Source organism: Carcharhinus amblyrhynchos, chromosome 3, assembly GCF_965287045.1.
Source record: "Carcharhinus amblyrhynchos chromosome 3, sCarAmb.v2.hapA, whole genome shotgun sequence".
Taxonomy (NCBI): domain Eukaryota; kingdom Metazoa; phylum Chordata; class Chondrichthyes; order Carcharhiniformes; family Carcharhinidae; genus Carcharhinus; species Carcharhinus amblyrhynchos.
In genome coordinates, this window is record NC_137326.1 from 27811915 (window position 1) to 27834979 (window position 23065).

The following is a 23065-nucleotide window of genomic DNA, read 5'->3' on the forward strand; positions in this document are numbered from 1 at the left end:
CCCAAGGACTTTGGTGAAACTGCTGCATTTGTGCTTTAATTAAATATTAAACTTGCTGCAGAAAGTTAAGGCAAATGTTTAATAACCTAAGTACCTTTACTGGCAAAATTTACGTTCCTGCAATGATTCTTAACCTCTGTGGCTCAGAAAAAGGACAGTTGCAATTACAGAGCCTTATTCCTTCAGAATTTAAATTGCTCTAAGAGGTTTTAGAAATGTGAAATTTACTGATTTTTAAAAAAATCTCGCCTTTATTTTCTGTGATTTTTCACAGTTCTTAATACAATCTTTTTTTCCCTCTGGGTGGAAACCTTGTGTAAAGCTCACCAGCTGCACTGCAGACTTTTCCCGCCGGATTTTTAAACACTCTGAAAACAAACAGGAAGAAGGTCCCACAATGTCATGCTAGCAGAGTAGCCTGTGAATGAGTCCATCCCACCAGCAACTTAGCCTCCCTGATGTAAAAAGCTATAAATAAAAAAACGAATCATCGCACATAGCGACTCCCCAAGCCCCCATGCCCAACATGGAACTGCCAGGGGGCAGTACCATGGGACATTGTCCAGGTAGTGTCAGAGGGCAGTGCTAGGGTACTGCTCAGGCAAGACCCTCTCCGCCTGTGTGCCCCCAGCAGGTTCTGCTGGCAGTTCCCAGTTTTTCAAAACCTGTCGCCGGGGCAACCTTCCCATGTGGGGCGGATGTCACTAATCAAATTTAAATGTATTATAACAGGGTTTCTGTCATTGTATGATGGGAACCCCATTGTGTCACTGGCGGAGGCCAGGACCAATAGAGTGTGGAAATTCCACTGATATAAGTGCTATTAGGGACTCCCACTCAATTCTCCGCCCCCTTCCACCATTCCCGCCCACTGAAAACAGGGCCAGAAAAACCACCTTACATTTCTATTCCTGTACCTGATTTGACTTTAATTTATCTTCTCTCCTTTTCTGTTATTCAATTGCTTCTTATTTAATCCTTACATCTTGCTGGGTATCAAGATTCCCAAAGTTCTTTTCCATGGCATTAGCTCACATTTCCATTAAATCGCTGGCTGGAACATTTTTAAGCTGTAGAGTGAGAGAAAATATCTAATTAACAAGGTATGCGCCAACAAAATCAGGTCCATGGTGACAGTGTTCTCTTTTCTCAGGTATCATTTTCTGAAACCTCTATTCTGTAATATATTTGAATTGACCCCACACCAATCCTGCATACATTTTTACCTAGAAATAGTTCTACGGCTCATTCCATTTCACGAAATATTGAAAACAATTGGAGTATGAGTAATAGGGAGGAAGTTCCAGTATTTTGACCCAACAACAGTGAGGAAGCGATGATATAGCTTCAAGTGCGTAGCCTGGAGGGAAATTGGAAGCAGTGATGCCCTTTTCCTTCTAGGTGGTAGAAATCGCTGGTTTGGAAGGTGCTGTCAACGGAGCTTTGGCGAATTAGTCTAGTGCATCTTGTAAACAGGACACACTGCTGCCACTGTGCATCAGTGGAAGGAGTGAATGTTTAAGGTGGTTGCTTTGTCCTGGATGGTGTTGAGTATCTTGAATGTTTTTGGAGCTGCACTCATCCAAGCAAGTGGAGTGTATACCATCACACTCCTGACTTGTACCTTGTAAATGGTAAACAGGTCTGGGAGTCATGAGGTGACTTACTGTCCACAGAATTTCTAGCCTCTCTGAGTTACTTGCCACAGGATTCCGAGCCTTTGACCTGCCTTTGTAGCCACAGATCCAGTTCTGTTCCTGGCCAGTGGTAACCCACAGGATGTTAATAGTAAGGATTCAACAATGGTAATGCCATTGAATGTCAAAGGGTGATGGTTAGATTCCTTCTTGTTGAAGATGGTCATTGCCTGACACTTGTGTGGCACAAATGTTACTTGCCACTTATCAGCCCAAACTTGAATGTTGTCCAGGTCTTGCTATATATGGCCATGGAACTGCTTGAATATCTGAGGAATTGTGAATGGTGCTGAACGTTGTAATAATCACCAAACATCCCCACTTCTGACCTTATGATGAAAGTTAAGGTCATTGGTGAGGCAGCTGAATACAATTGGGCCTTGGCCCTGATGGAACTTGTGCAGCGATGTCCTGGGACCAAAATTATTCTATGGCCTAAAACTACTACAATCCATAGATTAGTATTTAAAGTTCTCAAGGAAAAAAGAATTAAAGGTAGGTCAGTATTTGAGTTGAAATGTGATACTAGTTACGATTAAAATGCATGTGCAGAATAAAGTAGAAACAGATTACTGAGTATTGGTCACACACAGAATTACAAACCATTAATTCAGTCATGCTGCAGAATCTGACAGAGCAGCATCTGTTCTGGAAAAGACCCAAAGGCAGCTGACACGGTTTCATTAAAATTCAAAGTGCATGGATTTTATTTTGAAGCAATTTTTCAACCAATGCGTTTATCAAAATGTATCTAATGTTATAAAACATTGTCCTCCATAAACATCATTCCAGTTTTCCATTTCCTGTTTTCTTTTAAACTAGTTTTCCTATTTCAGCTGGTTTTGATGTGTATTGAAAGCACGCAGCTATCTACTATCTCCTCTGCTGTTCATTATTTAAGCTTGAAAGCCTTTATCGAGGAGCTCAGCTGCTTGAGAAAATGTGTGTGAAAGCTGATTAGAGAATTTACGGCAGTTGAGTCTTTGAAAAATATATTTTTATTAACTGCATCAGTCTATCCCCTTTCGTTCAGTAGGTTTTCCTCGAATTCCTCAGTGAATTAAAATTTAATGTATGCAGATTATGTAGGGATGCAATTAACCTTTCCAGTTGTTTATCATGAGCCTGTTTGAATAATATTGCAGAGCTCAGTAGTTAATTACCATTTAAAAGTTTGATACAATGAACACAATCTGATTTTATGCTTTGGTAGATTCAGTATTCTAAGCATCTGCAGTGTGACTGTGCATGTCACCGAATTTACAAGAATGTTATTTTCCATTCAGCTGGGCTTCTTAAGCAATCTTTATATTAGCAGAAAGAAAAGCAACATACTATCTTACTAAAACAGTAGATCTAAGTCAGCAGCCTGTTTATTCATTAAGTCAGTTACATTACATGGCCCAGCATCTAAAATTGTTAGCTTGAACTGTGGGAAAAACAACAGTTCATAATTTACAATTCTTGATTTAAATTTTTAACGGGGTTGGCCAGGCCAGAGTGAGGTTCTTTTAATTCCCATGCCCAAAGACATGCTTTATAGAACCAATTTGAACCCTGCTACAGAAGCTATTTATCTGATTTAGATTTGAGTAAGTCAAATTGAACCTGGCCAATTGTGTAACCTTTTAATCTTCTGCCCCAATCACTAGCAAAATTGCTTATCTGATAGTCTCCAAACACCAATACCTTTGATGTTAATTTAAACACAACACATTGAAGCCCCATTTACTTCTCATACAGCTAGAGTTTATATTTTGGCCATGAAGGTATTATCTGGCCTTTAGAAGCTACTATTTACCTGGAAGGCAATGATAGAGCTGTGTACCAAACTGCTAGAAGATTAGGATCATCTTCAGGTCAAGCATGTTCCTTCCTGCAGTAGTCAGGATGGTGACTGTTGCCTTGAACTCTTTTTGCATTGCCTTCTTTGCAAGAGAAGGCGACACAGTGGCACAGTGGTTAGCACTGCTGCCTCACAGTACCAGGGACCCGAGTTTGTTTCCCGGCTTGGGCTACTGTCTGTGTGGAGTTTGCACATTTTCCCCATGTCTGCGTAGGTTTCCTCCAGGTGCTCTGGTGTCCTCCCAGATGTGCAGGTTAGGTGGATTGGCCATGATAAATTGCCCCTTAGTGTCAGGGGACTAGCTAGGGTAAATGCATGGGGTTAAGGGGATAGGGTGGGATTGTGGTTGGTGGAGGCTCAATGGGCCGAATGGCCTCCTTCTGCACTGCATGATTCTAAGAGGTCAGCAACAGTCAACATCAATTGTTTCATGAAGGTAGGTGACAAATTCCTTAACAGAGTAGGTACATCACTTTCCCCATGGATAACAGAGAGCAAGTTACAAGCCCTGCTTGTTGAGATTCAATTTAAATAGTTTTGACTGCAACTGGTATGGTGAATAAGTTAATTGGAGGATAAGATGGGGGTATAACACACCAGTTATGCAGCAAAAATATGCAACTGTGACATGTAGTGAGTATTGGATCAAAACGTACAGGATAGGTGATACATGCAAGCAGTCCTTCCCTTTCTCGAATTTTTCTTCTCAGTGCTTTACTTTTCCTCAAAGTCTCCTTGAATCACAAAATAGCATGAGTCCAAAATTAACAAGAATCGTCCCGTAGGAATTTTTCTGCAATGCAGTTGGACCATTTCCAAACCTTTTCCTTTATACCTTATCAAGGTCAGCCTGCGGTTTGTTATTGACAAGGCTTCAATGTAATACAGGGGCTCCCCTTTAATACAAGGATAGTTTGTTGAGTTCTGAGGTCATACAATGTGGAGAAGGACATCCTTATCAACGTCCTTACAACATGCTAAGGATTGTTTCCCCTGTCTGAATGTTTTTCTGTTAAGTTTCACAGTTCTCTGGAGACACACTGGCTTTCAAATGTACTCAGTTATCTTCCCCATTGTTCATTATTGTCTGTTATCAGTTTATGGTTTGAGTTGTTCATAGGTCAAGCATCTAGTCTGATTATTCTATTCCCTTATCCAGCTTAATGCGCCATTGAATGAGTTATTATTTTTACAAATACATCTGTTCTATTTTCACATGCTGATTTATTTATACCATTTAGCGTTTAAACATGATTAAAAATAATGCTAACATGATTTTATAATCTTTTTATTGAGAGCTCCTACCCAATTATTTTTCTGCCATTGCAGAGTCATTGTCTGGCCATGCCTCCTTTCCTGTGTTATTGGTTCTCTTGTACTCAGGACATTGTCAAATATCAAAATACTCATTTTGCTTTTTTCTAGCAAGCTAATTATCTACCTTTGCCAAGCTACATGTATTCTACACATATTCCTAATTTCTAACATGAGTTTTTATAGGAAGGCAAGATCCTCGTGCCAATGGTGGCATCCATGTAGCCTTATGCTTCCGAAAAGTGGGACACTCCACACATGATCCAGGGAGGCTTTATTCCATCAGTATTCAGCTTGTGTGTTGGGGGGATTAGCAGGGTAAATGTGTGGGGTTACAGAGATAGGGCCTGGGTAAGGTGCTCTGTAAAAGAGTCGGTGCAAACTCGATGAGCCAAATTGCCTCTTCTGCATTGTAGGGATTCTATGATTCTGTGCATGCACCAGAAAAAGCAGGTTAATGTCATAGTTTCCTTCATGTCCATTATTTTACTACAGTCGTTGTGGTGTCATTATTTGCAGGGAGCCAACAAGTCAGGGGTCTGAACCTGGCAGGTCAAAAGTATCTGCTTCATTATGGGACTCCTTACACTAACCAAGTGGAGGTACAATGTAACTCATGCTTCCATGAGGTCCATTATAAAGCACACCATTGAAACACTGTTGATGTGCTTTTTGTTACGTGGAAGTGCCCATCAGTATAATCCAGGCGAGGTTTCCTGGATTATTGTGGTTCTGGTCGGTGCATTTTCATAACGCAGCAATTCAACTGAATGAAACTGCTGCAACATGAGTCAACTGTAGGGCAGCTGGAGAAGATTATTGTGCAAGCAGTACAATAGTCTGTAGTAGCTGCAAAACCCCTTATCTATACCTGATAGAGGATCTCTACTCCTAAAGATCCTAAGAACACTCCCCATTACGAGACCCAGCATCTTCCCATCATCTACACTAAATCAAAACACCATATCTTTCAATATCCACCCTACATACCTTCCAACCTTCTTCTAACTCATTTGTTTTGCCTCTGAGGTCTATTGTATGGCATAGAAAATATATTTTCCATTTTTCAAGCACTGGGGGATTTCCTTTTGGTACCTTTTAGATTTGAGGGTTTTAAATCCCAGATGTTTCAGTCCCAGCTTTGATACAGTTTAGGCTTTGTCATCTATTTTAACAGTGGACTTCAGCATGTCTCCAGCTTAATTACAAAATATGAACTTAAACATCTTTTCCTAAAGGTAGGGAGTCTAAAACTAGAGGGCATAAGTTTAAGGTGAGAGGGGAGAGATACAAAAGTGTCCAGAGGGGCAGTTTTTAAAACAGGGGCTGGTGAGTGTCTAGAACAAGCTGCCAGAGATAGTAGTAGAGACGGGTACAATTTTGTCTTAAAAAAGCGTTTAGACAGTTACATGGGTACAATGGGTATGGAGGGATATGGGCCAAATGCGGGCAATTGGGATTAGCTTAGGGGTTTAAAAAAAAGGGAGGCATGCACAAGTTGAGCCAAAAGGCCTGTTTCCATGCTGTAAACCTCTGCTTCTATGGGCCCGATTTAATATTTTGATTCTAAGTACTGGATCTGGGCGCCATTCAGATCCGACTTAGAAAACTGTTCTCAGGTGCTCCCATACACACACAGCCTGAAAAAAAAATTGCGAGTCCAAATCATGCTGTGGGCAGGGCTTCACACGCCTGAAATTCTGCCGGTCTGATTGGAGTTTTGAACTGCGCATGCAGAGTGAAAAAATTTGAAAAACTTTTTTCCCTGTCACACAGCTCCTGAACTGCAAAAAGCGGATAAAGCGGCCCGGAAGTGAAAAGCGGAAGCGATGCCTCCACAGACATCGTCCCACCCCCACAACATAACTGTCCCTCTTTTCCACCCACTCCTTCTACTACCCAGACCGATTGCAACCGTCTGCCCTCCTTCCCCCCGACTGACCACCCGCAGAATGGCAGCAGACCCCCCCCACCTTCCCCTCCCCATCAGAGACCAATCTGGCCTCCCTCCCCCCACCCCAGAGAATGATCGGGCCTCCACCCCTCCCTCCCCAAAGAACGATTGCCCCCTCCCAGAGAATGGTTGGACCTCCACTGCAAACCCCACCCCCCCCCCCGCACCCCCACACACAGCCTGCAGAGAATAGTTGGGCCTCCACCTTGTAGTGAATGGTTGGGCCTCCACCCCCCTCTAGAGAATGGTTGGGCCTCCCTCCACTCTCCACCCACCCAATCAGACAACAATCTGGCCTCCCTTAGCCCTCCCCTCCCCCAAAAAGAGATACTTCTGATCAGCCTCCTCCTCCCTCCCCCTCACCAGAGAATAATGTAGCCCGCCTCCCTGCCCCACCAACACCCCACCCCCCACTGCCACCACTGATCTAAGTCAGAGAGCTGTTGGAAGCTCTGAAATTACCTTTTCAGAGGCTGGAGCACCTGAAGTAGACTTTTGCCGAGCATGTCTGTTTTGCGCTGAATCTGGACGGGGTGAACGCAATGGTAAAGGGGAAATGCTGGTAAAGTTGAGTGGGCAGTTCATTAATTCAATTTAAATGCATGCATGAGTGGATGCGGATTGCGTTAATGGCCTCACACCTGACTTTACCATGTTTTCACGCCCGACGCAATGATAAAATCGGGCCCAATGATTCTATCTGACCACTAAATAAGCCTTATCAACATTATAAGTAGTACCAGGATTTTAAAAAAATTATTGAGGTATGCTTTTAACCATTTTAAGATGATTTTAAAGGATTTTAAAAACTAATGTAAGCTTTAACATATGACAATACTGATTTACTCCTCCTCATCCATTTCAACCACTGACAAAAGTGCCGAAGAATTGAATGGTTTAGTTACTCAGTCCTTTTAATTAATCAAAAATGTGTAGGTTAGGTGAATTGGCCATGGTAAATTATCCCTTAGTGTCCCAAGATGTGTGGGTTAGGGGGATTAGCAGGGTAGATGTATGGGGTTATAGGTTAGAGGTTATGTTGGAGAGTCAGTGCAGACTCAAAGACCAAAGAACTAAGAAAATGACAGCACAGGAACAGGCCCTTCGGCCCTCCAAGCCTGCACCGACCATACTGCTTGACTTAACTAAGACCCCCTACCCTTCCGGGGACCATATCCCTCTATTCCCATCTCATTCATCTATTTGTCAAGACGCCCCTTAAGAGTCACTACTGTATCCACTGCCACTACCTCCCCCGGCAACGAGTTCCAGACATACACTATTCCCTGTGTAGAAATTCTGCCTCGTACATCTCCTTAAACCTGTGCCCCCTAGTAATTGTCTTTTCCGCCCTGGGAAAAAGCTTCTGGCTATCCACTCTGCCCATGCCTCTCATAATCTTATAGACTTCTTTCAGGTCGCCTTTCAACCTCTGCTGTTTCACTCAGAACAAACCAAGTTTCTCCAATTTCTCCTCATAGCTAATGCCCTCCATACCAGGCAACATCCTGGTAAATATTTTCTGTACCCTCTCCAAAGCCTCCGTATCCTGCTGGTAGTGTGGTGACCAGAATTGAACACTATATTCCAAGTGCGGCTTAACTAAGACTCTATAAAGCTGCAACATGACTTACCAATTTTTAAACTCAGTGCCCTGGTCGATGAAAGCAAGCGTGCCATATGCCTTCTTGACTACCTTTTCCACCTGCACTGCCACTTTCAGTGACTTGTGTATCTGTACACCCAGATCCCTTTGCCTATCAATACATTTAAGCATTCTGCCATTTACTGTATATTTCCTAACTATATTAGACCTTCCAAAATGCATTACCTCATATTTGTCTGGATTAAACTCCATCTGCCACCTCTCTGCCCAAGCCTTCAACTGATCTATATCCTGCTACATCCTCTGATGGTCCTCATCACTATCTGCAAATCTACCAACTTTTGTGTCGTCTGCAAATTTACTAATCAAACCAGTTACATTTTCCTCCAAATCATTTATATATATTACTAACAGCAAAGATCCCAGCACTGATCCCTGAGGAATGCCACTTGCTATAGCCTCTAATCAGAAATGCTCCCTTCCACTGCTACCCTCTGTCTTCTTTGACCGAGCCAATTTTGTATCCACCTTGCCAGCTCACCTCTGATCCTATGCGACTTCAACTTCTGCACCAGTCTGCCATGAGAGACCTTGTCAAAGGCCTTACTGAAGTCCATGTAGACAACATCCACTGTCCTACCCTCATCAATCATCTTCGTCACTTCCTTGAAAAACTCGATCAAGTTCGTGGGTACTCAATGGGCCTAATGGCCCCTTTGCAATGCAGGCATTTTATGATTCTATAATTATGGATACAGAATAAACAAAAATAATGTAAGTGTATTTGCTAATAAAAGCACACATATCATTTCTGGGATCCCTGGTGGTCATCTCTTGAGGAAGATGGCAGATGCTCATGGGGATCAGTTATCCAAATTCCTTTTGACTTCTATGGGCCAAAGACACCAAAGTAACATATAGGAGATAATTTCTTCCAAAGTTAACTTGTGCATATTGGGAGTATTAAAGCAAGGAACAAAGAACAAGAATCCATGCATGACATTGGAGGGGTTTAATTATGTTGAAAGTGTCAGTACATGATCAGAAGGTGCAACGCTTAGGACTATCCTTATACTAAATATGGTAGACGTAGTAATTGAGAATTATATCTACAGACCTGCAACAAGATGATAGATTCCCGATTAATATCATAAATGGTATATAACTTGTGATGATATTTGCCTTTAAGAAATGTATTTTAATCATGTTTCTCTGCAGGATATTTTGTTGGCACTATGTTGTCTGTAGCCAGTGTCTTTTATTGTTACAGAGACCGTATAATTAATATCATGTTGACTTTAATCTGAAGTAGTGCAGTATTCTGTGGTTTTAATGGTCCCTTGGGATTGCTGAATAGAGCTTGACTTGGGAGGTGATTGTCAAGTTAGGTGATGTGCATGGGGACAGTTACTTTTCACAGAGCATTCCAGATTTTAATTTGTTCTCAGAAGTGGTTTGAAGCTAAAAGAGACAGCAGTGTCTTCCCTCTCTCTGGCGTTGGAGTTTCTGTTCTCTGTGTGGCTGTTTTTGGAAGCTGCCAGAAATTAAGTTTACCTCTCTATAGTTTATCTGTTTTGAGAATATACTTCTCTCAGGAAAAACAGCCGACTTGGATTTCTGTCCACAGGTGTTACAAAGCAGAAAATCCAGCATCACGTGAGCATACTTGTGTTGTGCTAAGTCTGAAGAAGAGTGTAGGTCTGTGGGATGCTGTTTAACTTGGAACAACAGAGATAGCTAGCTGTTAGGAGTTATACTTAAGTCTTGTAATTGGTAAAAGTTATGCTAATTCTTCTTGTTATATTTTAACTGTGTTCTTAAATAAACTTTGTTTGATAAAAGTTTCCTGGTGGGTCAACTAAATCACACCTGGAGTAAGACACCTTATGCTCACCCATGCCAAAATCAAATGTGAAACTTAGAGACTAAGTTAACATCACAAACATCTTGGAGTTTCTGGCTGGGTCTAAGCAAACTTGACAAATTTTCTAATATTATTTAAGCCACTGTTCATTATTTGGGTACTTCTTCATTCATCTGACATTAAGTAACATTTAAAATATTAATAAAAATATACACTAGTAGCAATGGGAATAGAAGCATATGTAACATCAAGACAATAATATCTGTAGTGTCAAGTGACAATGAGCACAATCATTGCTGAACTATATGATCAGTGTTTCATAGGCCGAGATTTTATGTTTGCAAATTGGGATTGCTGCCATCCTGTGCTTCTGTAAAATGCTGCAAATGACATTGGGTCCTGAACCTAACGTCAACTTTCTGGTTTCCCATAATATGGTAGGTGAGGTGCCAAAATCAGCAGCCTGCCACTATTAAAAACAAACATTAACAGACAATTGATCTTGTTAACAATCCAATTGACTCAAGTGTTACTTGGCCCAGGCCACAATGTGGTTGGCATGAGCAAGCAGGCAGTGAGTGGAGAATCTGCCTTTTCACCATCAGAAATGGCACCCCAAGATGATACCCCACTTTGTGCCCCCCTACTTGGCCCCCAATCCCCACCCTCTCATACACCCTGCCCCGGTTGCCCAATCCTTCTCCACTGGAAAGTCCCAAATTTACCTGAGCCTGGGCGTTCTGGGATTCATTGTTCTCTTCAACATTGGTCTGTGTCGTAATTCTTGTTCAGTCACCACAGCCTGCTTGCAGCAACACCCTCGACTGAGATTGTGTCTCCAACAAGAGACATTGGCCAATCAGATTGGCTGACAGCTCTCGAAGGCAGGACTTCCTCCCACCTTCTGCATGAGTAGGCTGCTGGCAATGTGCTGTCGCTGTAAGGTAGTTGTCTTTCAGTATAGTCAGTTTGTGACTGAGTTTTATAGTAGAGTAGGGTGAGGAGGGTGCAAGGCAACAACATGCCCCCGCACCGCCTTCACCAAATCCAGGCCATTGAATTTCATCTGTGATTCGTAGATCTGGTGTGTTCCAATCTGAATTAATAACAGAGAGAGACACAGATCTGCTATTTGCAACCAATTTGAAGTGACAACCACTCTTAAAATAAATACCACTTCATTAATGGATTTGCAATCAATATCACACTTGCTGATCATAAATGTCACTCCAAGCATGTTCCAAGCTGTCCTACTGACATTGACAGCTCTGAGGCACTGACTAAAGATTGTCAAATTTCACGGGCTGGGAGAAATTTTGTGCGCATCAGGAAATCAGCTCCAAAGACCTCCCCATGAGCAGGAACAATTAAAGCAGAGTTAGCAAAGGCCGTCATCGCTGATGCAACCTTCAGAAGAAAGGGCAAAATTAAAAGCATACCCACTGGTGAATGGAGTACAGAAAATGGAACAAGAGAAAATTAGAGGTTCATGGGGATTGTAATGTGATAATCTCTATCAATGTGTGCTATAATGCAAAATCTCCCAAGTAATGACATCTCCCTTGTATTTCCACGCTTTATCCATAAAACAGAAGATTCGAACCACTGAATCTGCACTTCATGAAATTATTTCCAGAAATAGGATGATGGCACTTCAGACTATCTTGGCTGTGTTGGCCCTGCTTGCTGAGAAGTTACATTCAGACAGTACAACGAAATAGTTTCATTTATATTGAAGTTAGTATCACAAATAGGCTTACATTAACACTGCAATGAAGTTACTGTGAAAATCCCCTAGTCGCCACACTCCGGTGCCTGTTTGGGTATGCTGAGGGAGAATTTAGCATTGGCAATGCACCTAACCAACATGTCTTTCACTCTGTGGAAAGAAACTGGAGCACCCAGAGGAAACCCACACAGAAACAGGAAGAATGTGCAGGCTCTGCACATACAGTGACCCAAGCTGGGAATCGAGCCTGGGTTCCTGGTACTGTGAGGCAGCAGTGTATGGTAGCTAACCACTGTGTCATCCTGCCATCTTTAGCATCATAAAGGCATCTCTTGGGTGCATCAAGCAGGAAACTACAGGCCAGACATCTGTCATAAGGAAAATACTAGAATCTATTATTAAGGAGGTTATTCAGGGCACTGAGAAAACCTTGATAAAATCAGGCAGAATCTTGAGAAAAAGAAATAATTTTTAAGTAAGTTTAAGAGTTAAAGTTTATTTATTAGTCACAAGTATGCTTACATTAACACTGCAATGAAGTTAGTTGCCACAGTTCAGCACCTGCTCAGGTACACTGAGGGAGAATTTATCACGACAATTCACCTAACCTGCACATCTTTGGACTGTGGGAGGAAACTGGAACACCCGGAGGAAATCCATGCAGACACGGGGAGAATGTGCAAACTCCACACTGATAGAAATTGAACCCAGGACCCTGGCACCTTTGATGTGGGCCACATAAAAAGTTATGACACAAAATAAGAACGCATCTTGTAGGGGATAAGATATTAGCATGGATAGAGGATTGCTTAGCTAACACAAAGCAAAGACTAGAGACAAAAGGGTCATTTTGGGGTTGGCAGGTTGCTTTAGTGAAATCTCAGAGTGATCAGTGCTGGCACCACAACTATTTACAATCAATATCAATGGTTTAGATGAAAGAACCAAAATGTATGGTAGCTAAATTTGCTGATGACATAAAGATAGCTGTGAGAGTCAGTTGTGAAAAGGACATAGAAGTATCTACAGAGTGATTTAGGTTATAGATATAGTGAGTGGGCAAATATTTGGCAGATGGTGTATAATGTGGGAAAAATGTGAACTTGTCCACTTTGGGAGAAAGAATAGGAAAGCAGTGTGTTATTTAAATGGAGAGAGACTGCAGAATTCTACGGTACAAAGGATCTGGGTAGCCTGGTAGGTGAATCGCAAAATGTTAGTATAGGTATAGCAAGTGGTTAGGAAGAGAAATGAAATGTTGGGGTTTATTCTCTATTTCCTATGTTTCCATGTTACACAAGATGAATCAAATATAAAAGTAGGGAAGCGTTGTTGCAATTGAAGTGATCTCTCTCCTGCACCACTTCTCCAGCCACATATCAAGTGGAACTAATTTTCTGTTCCTGTACTCATTCGCATGTGGCATTGGGGTTAATTCACGGGATCTTTGAAGTTCTGTTCCTTAATATTTTCGCTCCTGAAACTGCCTGTTGGACCTCAATCCTTTTTCCTATCATGGTTTCCAACATGGATCACAATGCTTGGCCTCTTCCCCCCTCTTATTCCCCACATTGAATGTCCCATAGCCGTTCGGTAATATCCTTTACCATGTTGCAACACACTATCTAGGAGTCACATCTACAGTTACCAAAACTATTGTATATCCAGAAGACAGAATCACAGAATACTACAGTACAGAAGAGGTCCTTTCGTCCATCGAGTCCAAAGGGTCTCAATGGGTCGAAGGGCTCGACGATCAAATTCCCTGTAAAAATAGCAATTCTACACTTCCTTCTGCTCTCCTCAGCAAGTACCCCATGGTGCTATGAATTTGTTTTTGACTGCACTCTCCTGTAATGCCATCACACTCACTGGTATTTAATACTGAATACTGGTTTATTTGTGTCAGTCTCAGAACATTCCTGTACTGTCTGCCCATTCCTCATTGCCCACCTGGTGGACATCGACTTCTCTCCTCCTGAACTCTCTGTACGTTCAGGGTGACCAACGCCTGAAAGGTACTCCCCAAGATCTCTCCATTTACTTGTGGTGATGGCCAGCTGCTCCTCAAACTCAGAAACTCAGAGCTCAATCCTGAACTGTTGGTGATGGCACTTCCTGTGGTTTTTCAGGACACACAATGCGTTTGTAGATCCCATGTGGTTCAGGATGCGCATGTGATGAGACCCAACTGCTCTGCCAAGTTAGCCAACAGTTATTTCAAATTGGTTCTTTTTAAGATTTAAAATAGCACTAAACACTAAAATACTAATCGGTAAACAAATTATTTATCCATAGCTTTGTGTCATGGTCTGTGCTCTTTAACCAGTTCCAGAGCACGAGAAACCTGTACAAGCCCTCAATCCTGAGTTTTTGCTTGGTTAGCTGAGTGCAATTATCACAGAATCCTACAGTGCAGAAGGAGGCCATTCGGCTCATCGCGTCTTCACCAATCACAATCCCACCCAGGCCCTATCCCCATAACCCCATGCGTCTATCCCAGCTCATCCCCCTTAGTGGCAATTAGGGGCATTGCTTAAAGGGCAATTTAGCATGGCCAATCAGCCTAACCCACCTATCTTTTGGACTATGGGAGGAAACCGGAGCATCCAGAGTAAACCCACGCAGGCACAGGGAGAATGTGCAAACTCCACATAGACAGTGATCCAAGCCGGGAATTGAACCTGGGTCCCTGGGGCTGTGAGGCAGCACTGCTAATCACTGTGCCACCGTGCTGCCCACTTGCAGCAGCACAGAGTTTGCTATTAATATCCCTGGGCTGAGCAAGAGAATAGCTATTGTTATTAGCTATCTCAGTGAGTCCTCAAAAGATTGTCTTTCATGCTGAAGTCTGGGAACACTCAAGTTCTAAGTTCACACAAGTAAACTGGTCACTTGGATGGGATACCAGAGAATTCTTAATGTCCAGCGCCTGTCAATGCAAAACTATTCTGCAGTATTTAACCAAACACCCAGACTGCATTCAATCAAATGAGAAAAGTCTTGTGATATTGATGATAAACCATTGGATAGTACCTGTAAACCTACATGTTCTCAGTGACTGTCAAGCATTAAATCATGGCAGAAGTGCTGCCAGACTTCGATCAAACAATGAGAAATGAGCCACGGTTGTTGGCTACAGAAGTCTTACACTGCAATGTAGCTCAGAAAAATGACCCTATTTGATCAACTAATAGGTGAGCAAGAAAGAAAGATACCATAAAATGAAGATAAAAGGAGAGATTGAGCAGTTCAGATGTCAGGAAATAAATGATGTATTCTGGCAGTCAGAAGTAACAGAAGTGAAAGTTAAAGGGAAATAGGAACAGCTACAAAGAAAGAAAACAATCAGAGACAATGGATTAAATTTTCTTGCGTCTCCACAGAGCCGAAAGCTGGAGGCGACCTTGCTTTGCTGAGCAATGGGGCTTGTTGGATGGCATATTGCAGCTGCCAACCATTTAACAGGACATCACCAGGGCCACTATCTAATTAGGGATGACAGTTTCCTAGAAGGACAGGAACCTTGACCAGACTGCTTCAAGGAGCATCTTAAAAGAGACATTTGGGAGCTTTGGGAATTAAGTTCCATACTGCCCCAGCAATAGAAGATCAACAATTACTGGAAAGCTTTAAGGCTGTGAACGCTTAAGCAATCGCAGGAAGGATGAGTTCCAGGTCTAGTTCCAGCAATCCCTATTGCAGCGAATGAAACCCTTAAAATACAGCTGGAAATTTATATGCCCATGGTTTGTGACTGGTTTCAGGATCTGGCAGTAGGAATGTGAGTAGAAATGAAAATAACACTGAGGTTTTAAATGCTTAACTTCACCATGATTTTCACATAATGATAAAAATAGAGATTTTAACCTGCTTCTGATGGCCACCTACATCAAGATCCTTCCTGAAAATCAGATGAGCAGACATCAGATAGTAAAGAAAATTGGAATGATAACTGATACCTTCAGACAAAATCATGCCTCAGTCTGCCCTAATGTTCCTCAGGTAAACATTAATAACATGAGAAGATACTGCAATTTTTATACACAAAAACAGAAAATGCTGCAAAATCTCTGCAGGTCTGAAAACATCTATGGGGAGAGAATAAAGCCAACGTTTCAAGTCTGGATGACCCTTCATCAGGGATTGATATGTTGACTCTATTCTCTCCTCATAGTTGCTGTCTGACTTGGAGATTTTCCAGCATTTTCTGCTTTTGTTTCAGATTCCAGCATCTGCAGTATTTTGCTTTTATCTGCACTTTTTCTATATGATACGTGCCCCCAAATTAAGCATTATAAATGTCATCAGCCAGACTCAAGAAGTCATGTGGCCGACTCCCGATCCTATTTTATATATTCTTAGTTCTGTCCTGCCAACCCCATCTGACTGCAGGTTTTTTAAAAAATGACCTTATTATGGAACTAGGAGCGTCATTGGCTGCTCCTCCATTTGAGGACAATGTCTACTTGGGGTTATGAGTTTGGGGTCTTCACGAGACGCAACAGGCCAATTCTAGATCTACAGACCCTTGAACACATGGGGCAGGATGTCCCATGAGATATTGGGATCTCTACGAAGTACATCATCTGCTTCCTTTTCTTTCCTTCCCTGCTGCTGCTGTGCCTCACCATCAAGGCATTGGGACTCAACACATGATGCAGTTTCATGGACAAGATGTTGCCATTTTGAATGATTGGCAGCAAGGTCCTCCCAGCCATGAATGTCAATGCTACAGTGCTTCAAAGAGAGATTCAAAAGTGCCTTTTGAAGCATTTTCTTCCAAGAAGGAAAAAACAGTTTGGACCAGTATTCTTATTTCCCCATTTTCCTGATGTTCCATTTTAAAGTATACAAGACTAGTTCAGACCAATATTCAAAGTTGAGAAACAGGACCTGGTGGAGGAGAAGCTCTTCAGCCATCTGGACATCCAATTCATCTAAGCTAATGTTGCAGGAGTTTTCCCTGAGTGCTTATGAAGCTAGCTTCCAGAGAGACTCTATTATTTGTTCGACAGTCCTCCCATTGAGTCCAGGGGATGCAGTGAAGGCATTGCTGATGGAATCGCTCTGCCACTCTCATGTGTCACAGATATGCAGTCCAGGTCTCACTGCAGTACAGGAGTGTAGTGGCAACAACTGTCTAGTATAGCATGAGGAGTTTCTACTTGAAATCTTCTATCATAGAATCCCTACGGAGCAGAAGGAAGCCATTTGTCCCATCGAGTGTGCACAGATCATAATCCCACCAAGGCCCTATTCTGGTAATCCCCCATATTTACCCTGCTAATGCCCCTGATACTAGGGTTATTTTAACATGGCCAATCAACCTAACCTGCACATCTTTGGACTGTCGGGGAAAGCCAGAGCACCCGAAGGAAACTCACGCAAACACGTGGAGAATGTGTAAACTCCACACAGACAGTCACCTGAGGCCGGAATTGAACCCAGATCCTAGGCTCTATGAGACAGCAGTGCTAAACACTGTGTCATCTTGCCACCTCTATGCCAATTTATCTTGTTAACAATGAGTCTTTCCTTGCTGCTGCCTGAATTTCCAGTCCTGGTGATCTTTTGCAGCAAATGCTATACCCTAAACCTGAAATCTGCACCTGTAAATATGTTTGGCACTCGCCCTGAAACAATTCATTTGAAACACACAGGAAGCTGCAATCAACCCCACAGTGTTGGTCTCTGTACGATGATGAATGGTAATCTATTACTTAAATTGTGCTTTGAGTTTTGGAGACTGTACACTTTATGCACACCAAACGTATGTGGGGCAGTAAAAATATAACAGTAAAATATTCTAGCTCGGAGAAACAGTGTTTTGAAAGGAAAATCCCTAATTTCCTGTATCAGCATTGGCTGTTCACTCATTCCAATAATCTGGTTTGTTTTGCCTTTGGGCAAACTGCAGCAATAGATGGCAATAATTGAGTTTACTATCTTATCATAAATATTTAAAATACATTCCATATACATTTCAGGCTGCTGATGTCAGCAGTATTTTTCTTGGGTAAAATGAAGCCCTTTTCAATCATGATAACAATGCATTATTAAATTTCTACGAATACAGCCCTTCGTTGACAACCTGGAACACTTTCACAGGGCAGACATTGCAATTAATCTGACTGGACTTCTCCAGATGTTTCATAATTTTGTACATTTCTCAAAGGGCCACATACCATTTCCCCATTACTTGCGTTATGGGTGATTGTGTTGTCAGCAATGTGAATAAATCTCAGCTTGAGTACACCCAGTAACCTTAACAGCTCAATGTAATATGTTTGGCTCCAGGGGGCAATAAAGTGTGACGGCAGAATTCCCAGTGGAAACTATAATGATGGATGGTAGCCCTCTGAAAGTAAATGACAGTGCTTTGAAATGAAAAATACTAATTTTCTGTATCAGCATTCATGTTTACACATTTAGGTAATCCAAATTTGTTTTGCCTTTGGGCAAATCACAGCAATAGATGGTAATAATTGAGTTTACTATCTTATAAACATTTAAAATACATCCCATCCTGACTTTCAGGCTCTTGGCTATGACAACATTTCTGAAATATGGATATTAGAATTTATGCAGTATTAAATGCTGCAATTATAGGCACACATAATGGCACATTTGTGCTAACACAAAATACCTGAATCCCAAAAACTGACTCACTATGAATTAGAAAATTATGGTGTATATTGATTATGATATACAATCAGCACAAGGTAACATGAGTGTACGGTGTTGAAGAGAATACAGTTGGAAGCTTTGCTTGGCAGAAGCACTTGTCCCTCAACAAAATATCTATGGCCCTCCCAATATCTGATTTTCTTCTTAGGCAGAAAGAACAGTGGCAGCTTCATCTCACAAAACTATATTTTGATTATGAAACTGAAATGCTAATACAATATAATATTTTGTAACATTAGTTGCTACTAGATTCTTACAATTGTGTCCCTTCATCCCGCCCCCACCCCCCCCCCCCGCCTTCCTTTTAAAACCAATTCCCAGCATATAATTTCCTGGATGGAAGCTTGCCACAGATGATTAGCAGTTTGCTTTGTAATTGGGAACAGTGTTTCCTCCTGCTCACTATTATTGATGGCCATTCCCCTGCCTACAAAAATAACTTGTTTTCTAAGGGGATCGGCAAGCGTTCATGATACAGCTCTTGGCATGGTTGTGAATGGCAACTCATTCAGTAATGAGGCATCTTGCATCACGTTTTCAGAATAAGTCCACATGTTAATGTGTAGTTATTTATTAATTAAATGGTATCATGAGCAGAGCAAATATCTGTTTGTGGCTCTTCAAAAAAAAACTTGAACACAGTGTTTAAAAGACTTAACCTGTCACTTTTTTCTTCCACAGCATTTCAGAGAACACCTTGATACCCTAAATGCAAAAGGAATTGGAATGCTGGGCTTTGCCTTGACTGAAGCCTTCACCCTTTTGAAGAAGGTAGTGGCTTTCCCATGAGATCTATTTTCAACTTCCTTGTAAATTTATGTGTACAACTTTAAACGGGAAATAAATAATTGTATATGACTCCCAAGCATGTAAAAATGGACAAAGCTATTGTGAAAATATGCATATGCACAAATATGCATTTAATTGAACAGTTATGGCCTTTTTTATAATATTTGATTTTGTTCTGTCTACTATTAATATAGTAAATATTTTGAGGTAAATTTCTGTTCTTGAATCGTGCAATGAAATACAATGGCATAAGTGTACAATGGACTGACAGCAAATCAGGTACAATGTGAATTAAACCACCAATTTGCTATTAACCCACACTAAATTACTGCTGTTGGCAATTTTCAGTACCTCCATATCCACCTGAATCTTTAGAACAGATGAAGTGAGTTAGATATAACTGCGCTTAATTTCATTTAGCATAGAACCATATATATTCATGTCAATAGTTTTATTATATTTGCCATTTATGTATCGCTTTAACATATATGTTCCTCATGCTACATCAACCAGGCTCAACCGCATCCTTGCAAAACGTCTACAATTCATTACCTTACTTCAGCAACTAGGCATCTCTCTCATGTCTCATTGGGCGAGATTCTCGATAAATTGGCAAGAGCCAAAGGCAGGCAGGAAAAGCAGAGCTGAAGCTGCCAATGGCATTGGTGGCATTCTCATAAGAACATAACATAAGAACATAAGAAATAGGAGCACGAGTAGGCCATCTTCGAGCCTGCCCTGCCACTCAACAAGATCATGGCTGATCTGAAGTGGATCAGTTCCACTTTCCCACTTTCTCCCCATAACCCTTAATTCCCTTGCCTATCAAAAACCTATCTACCCGCGTCTTAAATATATTTAGCGAGGTAGCCTCCACCACTTCAACGGGCAGAGAATTCCAGAGATTCATCACCCTTTGAGTGAAGAAGTTCCTCCTCAACTCTGTTCTAAACTGCCCCCCCCCTTATCTTGAGGCTGTGCCCTCTAGTCCTGCTGTCCTTTCTGAGCGGGAAGAACCTCTCCACCTCTACCCTATCCATCCCTCTCATCATCTTATATGTCTCAATGAGATCTCCCCTCATCCTTCTAAACTCCAATGAGTACAAGCCCAGTCTATTCAGCCTCTCCTCATAGCTCAACCCCCTCAACTCCGGTATCAGCCTAGGGAACCTCCTCTGCACTCCCTCCAAGGCCAAAATATCCTTGCGCAGGTACGGCGACCAAAACTGCACACAGTACTCCAGCTGTGGCCTCACCAGTGCCCTGTACAGTTGCAGCAAGACTTCCCTACTTTTATATTCAATCCCCCTCGCTATGAAGGCCAGCATCCCATTCGCCTTCCTGACCACCTGCTGCACCTGTAGGCTGGGTTTTTGCGACTCATGCACAAGGACCCCCAGGTCCCTCTACACGGTAGCATGCTGCAGCTTTTCGCCCTGTAAGTAGCAGTCCTTCCTACCATTATTCCTACCAAAGTGGATAACCTCACACTTGCCAACATTGTATTCCATCTGCCAGGTCCTCGCCCACTCGCTCAGCCTATCTAGATCCCTCTGCAGACTTTCCACACCCTCCGCACAATTTGCCGTTCCACTTGTCTTTGTGTCATCAGCAAATGTTCTGCACTATATGGCAAATTCTCTGCCATATAGTGCAGAACTTTGAAACAAAACTTCAAGGATCGGGTCCCATGATGTATTGCTGGCAAGTCAGCCTCTGACTCACCCACCCCACCATCAACTTTGAAGTGCAAAGGTCAGGGTGCCATGTTTAAAGATGACCCCAGTGCTCAGTGAGCAAACCAGTTAACCCTAGGTCCCTTCCCCAGGGCACTGTTCTGGCAGTGCCAGGGTGCCGAGGCAGGACTTCCTCCTGCCTGAGTGTTGCATTCACCTGAGCTCCCCCAGTAGCTGTGCTAGCCAGGTGCATGCCTTCAGGGACAAGTTGTTCTGCTGTCATGCCACCGTGGATGGAGATTTTGACGGTGGGGTTGTGTGATTTTGGCATAGGGGTGGGATAATGATACGTTAGTTTATTATAATGAATATCAGAAAGGTGTCTCATCACTGCTGGGGGGAGGGGACAAGCATGTCATGTGTTCATGCCGACGTAAAATGCAACTTTGCACCTCTCACGATATTTTCTACTCCCCTTGCCGAACCAGTAACACAAACGTGGGTGAAAACAATCCAGTCGTTGTCATTAATTATTCTCCTTTTAGTCCTTTTCATTAGATTTAAAATCCGGACCATATCTAACATTTGAATGGCACAAAACTACTGAATATGGAAGCCCAATTTGAATCTGTCCAAAATGAATCTAAGTTATACAGCAACCCTCTGCTCTCAGTTGAAAGAAGGTGTTGGGATTACATTATGTATTTAAAGTGGTCACAGCTCTGCTAGTATAACATCAGGTGATCTAAAGTGAGAGGAACAGAGGAGTTTGCAGGCTTTTAGGTTTCTTCCATCTTGGACCAGGAACAAGCAACATTTCCTGAATAAACCTGCATTGTCTTTATCTGAAACCCACAAGTGTGTCACTTCATTACTTTTCTGTTTATGGTAACTTATGGTCGATATGGAGCAAAGGGGAAACTGGCGACGAGAGTCAGAGAGAAAAAGAATCAATTAGATCAGAGGGAAAAACACCCAGCACTTAAGGTTGAACTGACAATTGAAGACAAGGAAAAGAAACCTCATAAGCACAACATAACAGTTTCAAAAAAATAACGCCCACGTGGCAAAACAACATGGGCTGTGGGAACAGAGACTCACAGGACATATATGGCAAAGAAGCTACTATACAGGAGAAAGGAAATATTCCAGGCAGAAGAAAATTATTGTATGGTTCGACAGAGTGGTCTCTTGCATTGTACGAGGAAGAGGAGGAAACTGAACAAAGTATAAAATCCAGGAGCTAGAACCCAAAAATAGCAGGAAAATAGGTAATATCCAATCAATAGGCTGGATCACTGACCTGCAGCTCCTGGATTGTCATCACCTACACATCTCCAGTCCAATTCCAATTCTCTTCCCACACTTGGTGATGGACTAAGGCAGATTTTCATCTGTTTCCATAACTAAGTATGTCACTAGACTGTCACCAGGGGCTTATCAGTTGAGGGGTGCCAATCCACATCAAGCATGGCTGACCAGGAGTCTCCTCCACTTTTACCACCTTCTATTAGCATATTGGAAGGGTTTTGCAGGTTGACACTTAATCTTTTTGCCGCATTATGAACGCATCATCCTTGGCCATCAAGTCCTGGGGTGGGATTTGAACTGAAGCTTCTGGCTCAGAGGCAGGGATGCTATCCATTGTACCACAAGACTTCCTGAAACACATCTCTAGCGCCTACCCAAATCTCTGTGCCTCACCTTGTAGTTCTTCCTCAACCTTACTAGGATTCTATTCTTGAGTGACTGGTGAGCATCGCTATTGTAATTATTTGGTGTTGTCTGTGTGCATTATGTGGACCACTGGTTTCTTTGTTTTGTCAGCTGGTTCATTTATCTAAATATATTTTACATTACCAGGGTTCAAAATAGAAGCTCCTCCCTAACCAGGTACAAT

General features: G+C 42.1%; 1 protein-coding gene across 2 annotated transcripts in view; it reads left to right on the forward strand.

Annotated features, from left to right (window-relative positions):
* cacna2d3a (calcium channel, voltage-dependent, alpha 2/delta subunit 3a) overlaps positions 1–23065 on the forward strand; it is a 776701-nt gene that overhangs the window by 397571 nt on the left and 356065 nt on the right. For both annotated transcript variants that reach the window (XM_080182611.1, XM_080182617.1), the window contains exon 10: positions 19382–19471. In XM_080182611.1, the coding sequence (XP_080038737.1) occupies positions 19382–19471 (90 nt within the window). The remainder of the gene's footprint in view (positions 1–19381; positions 19472–23065) is intronic.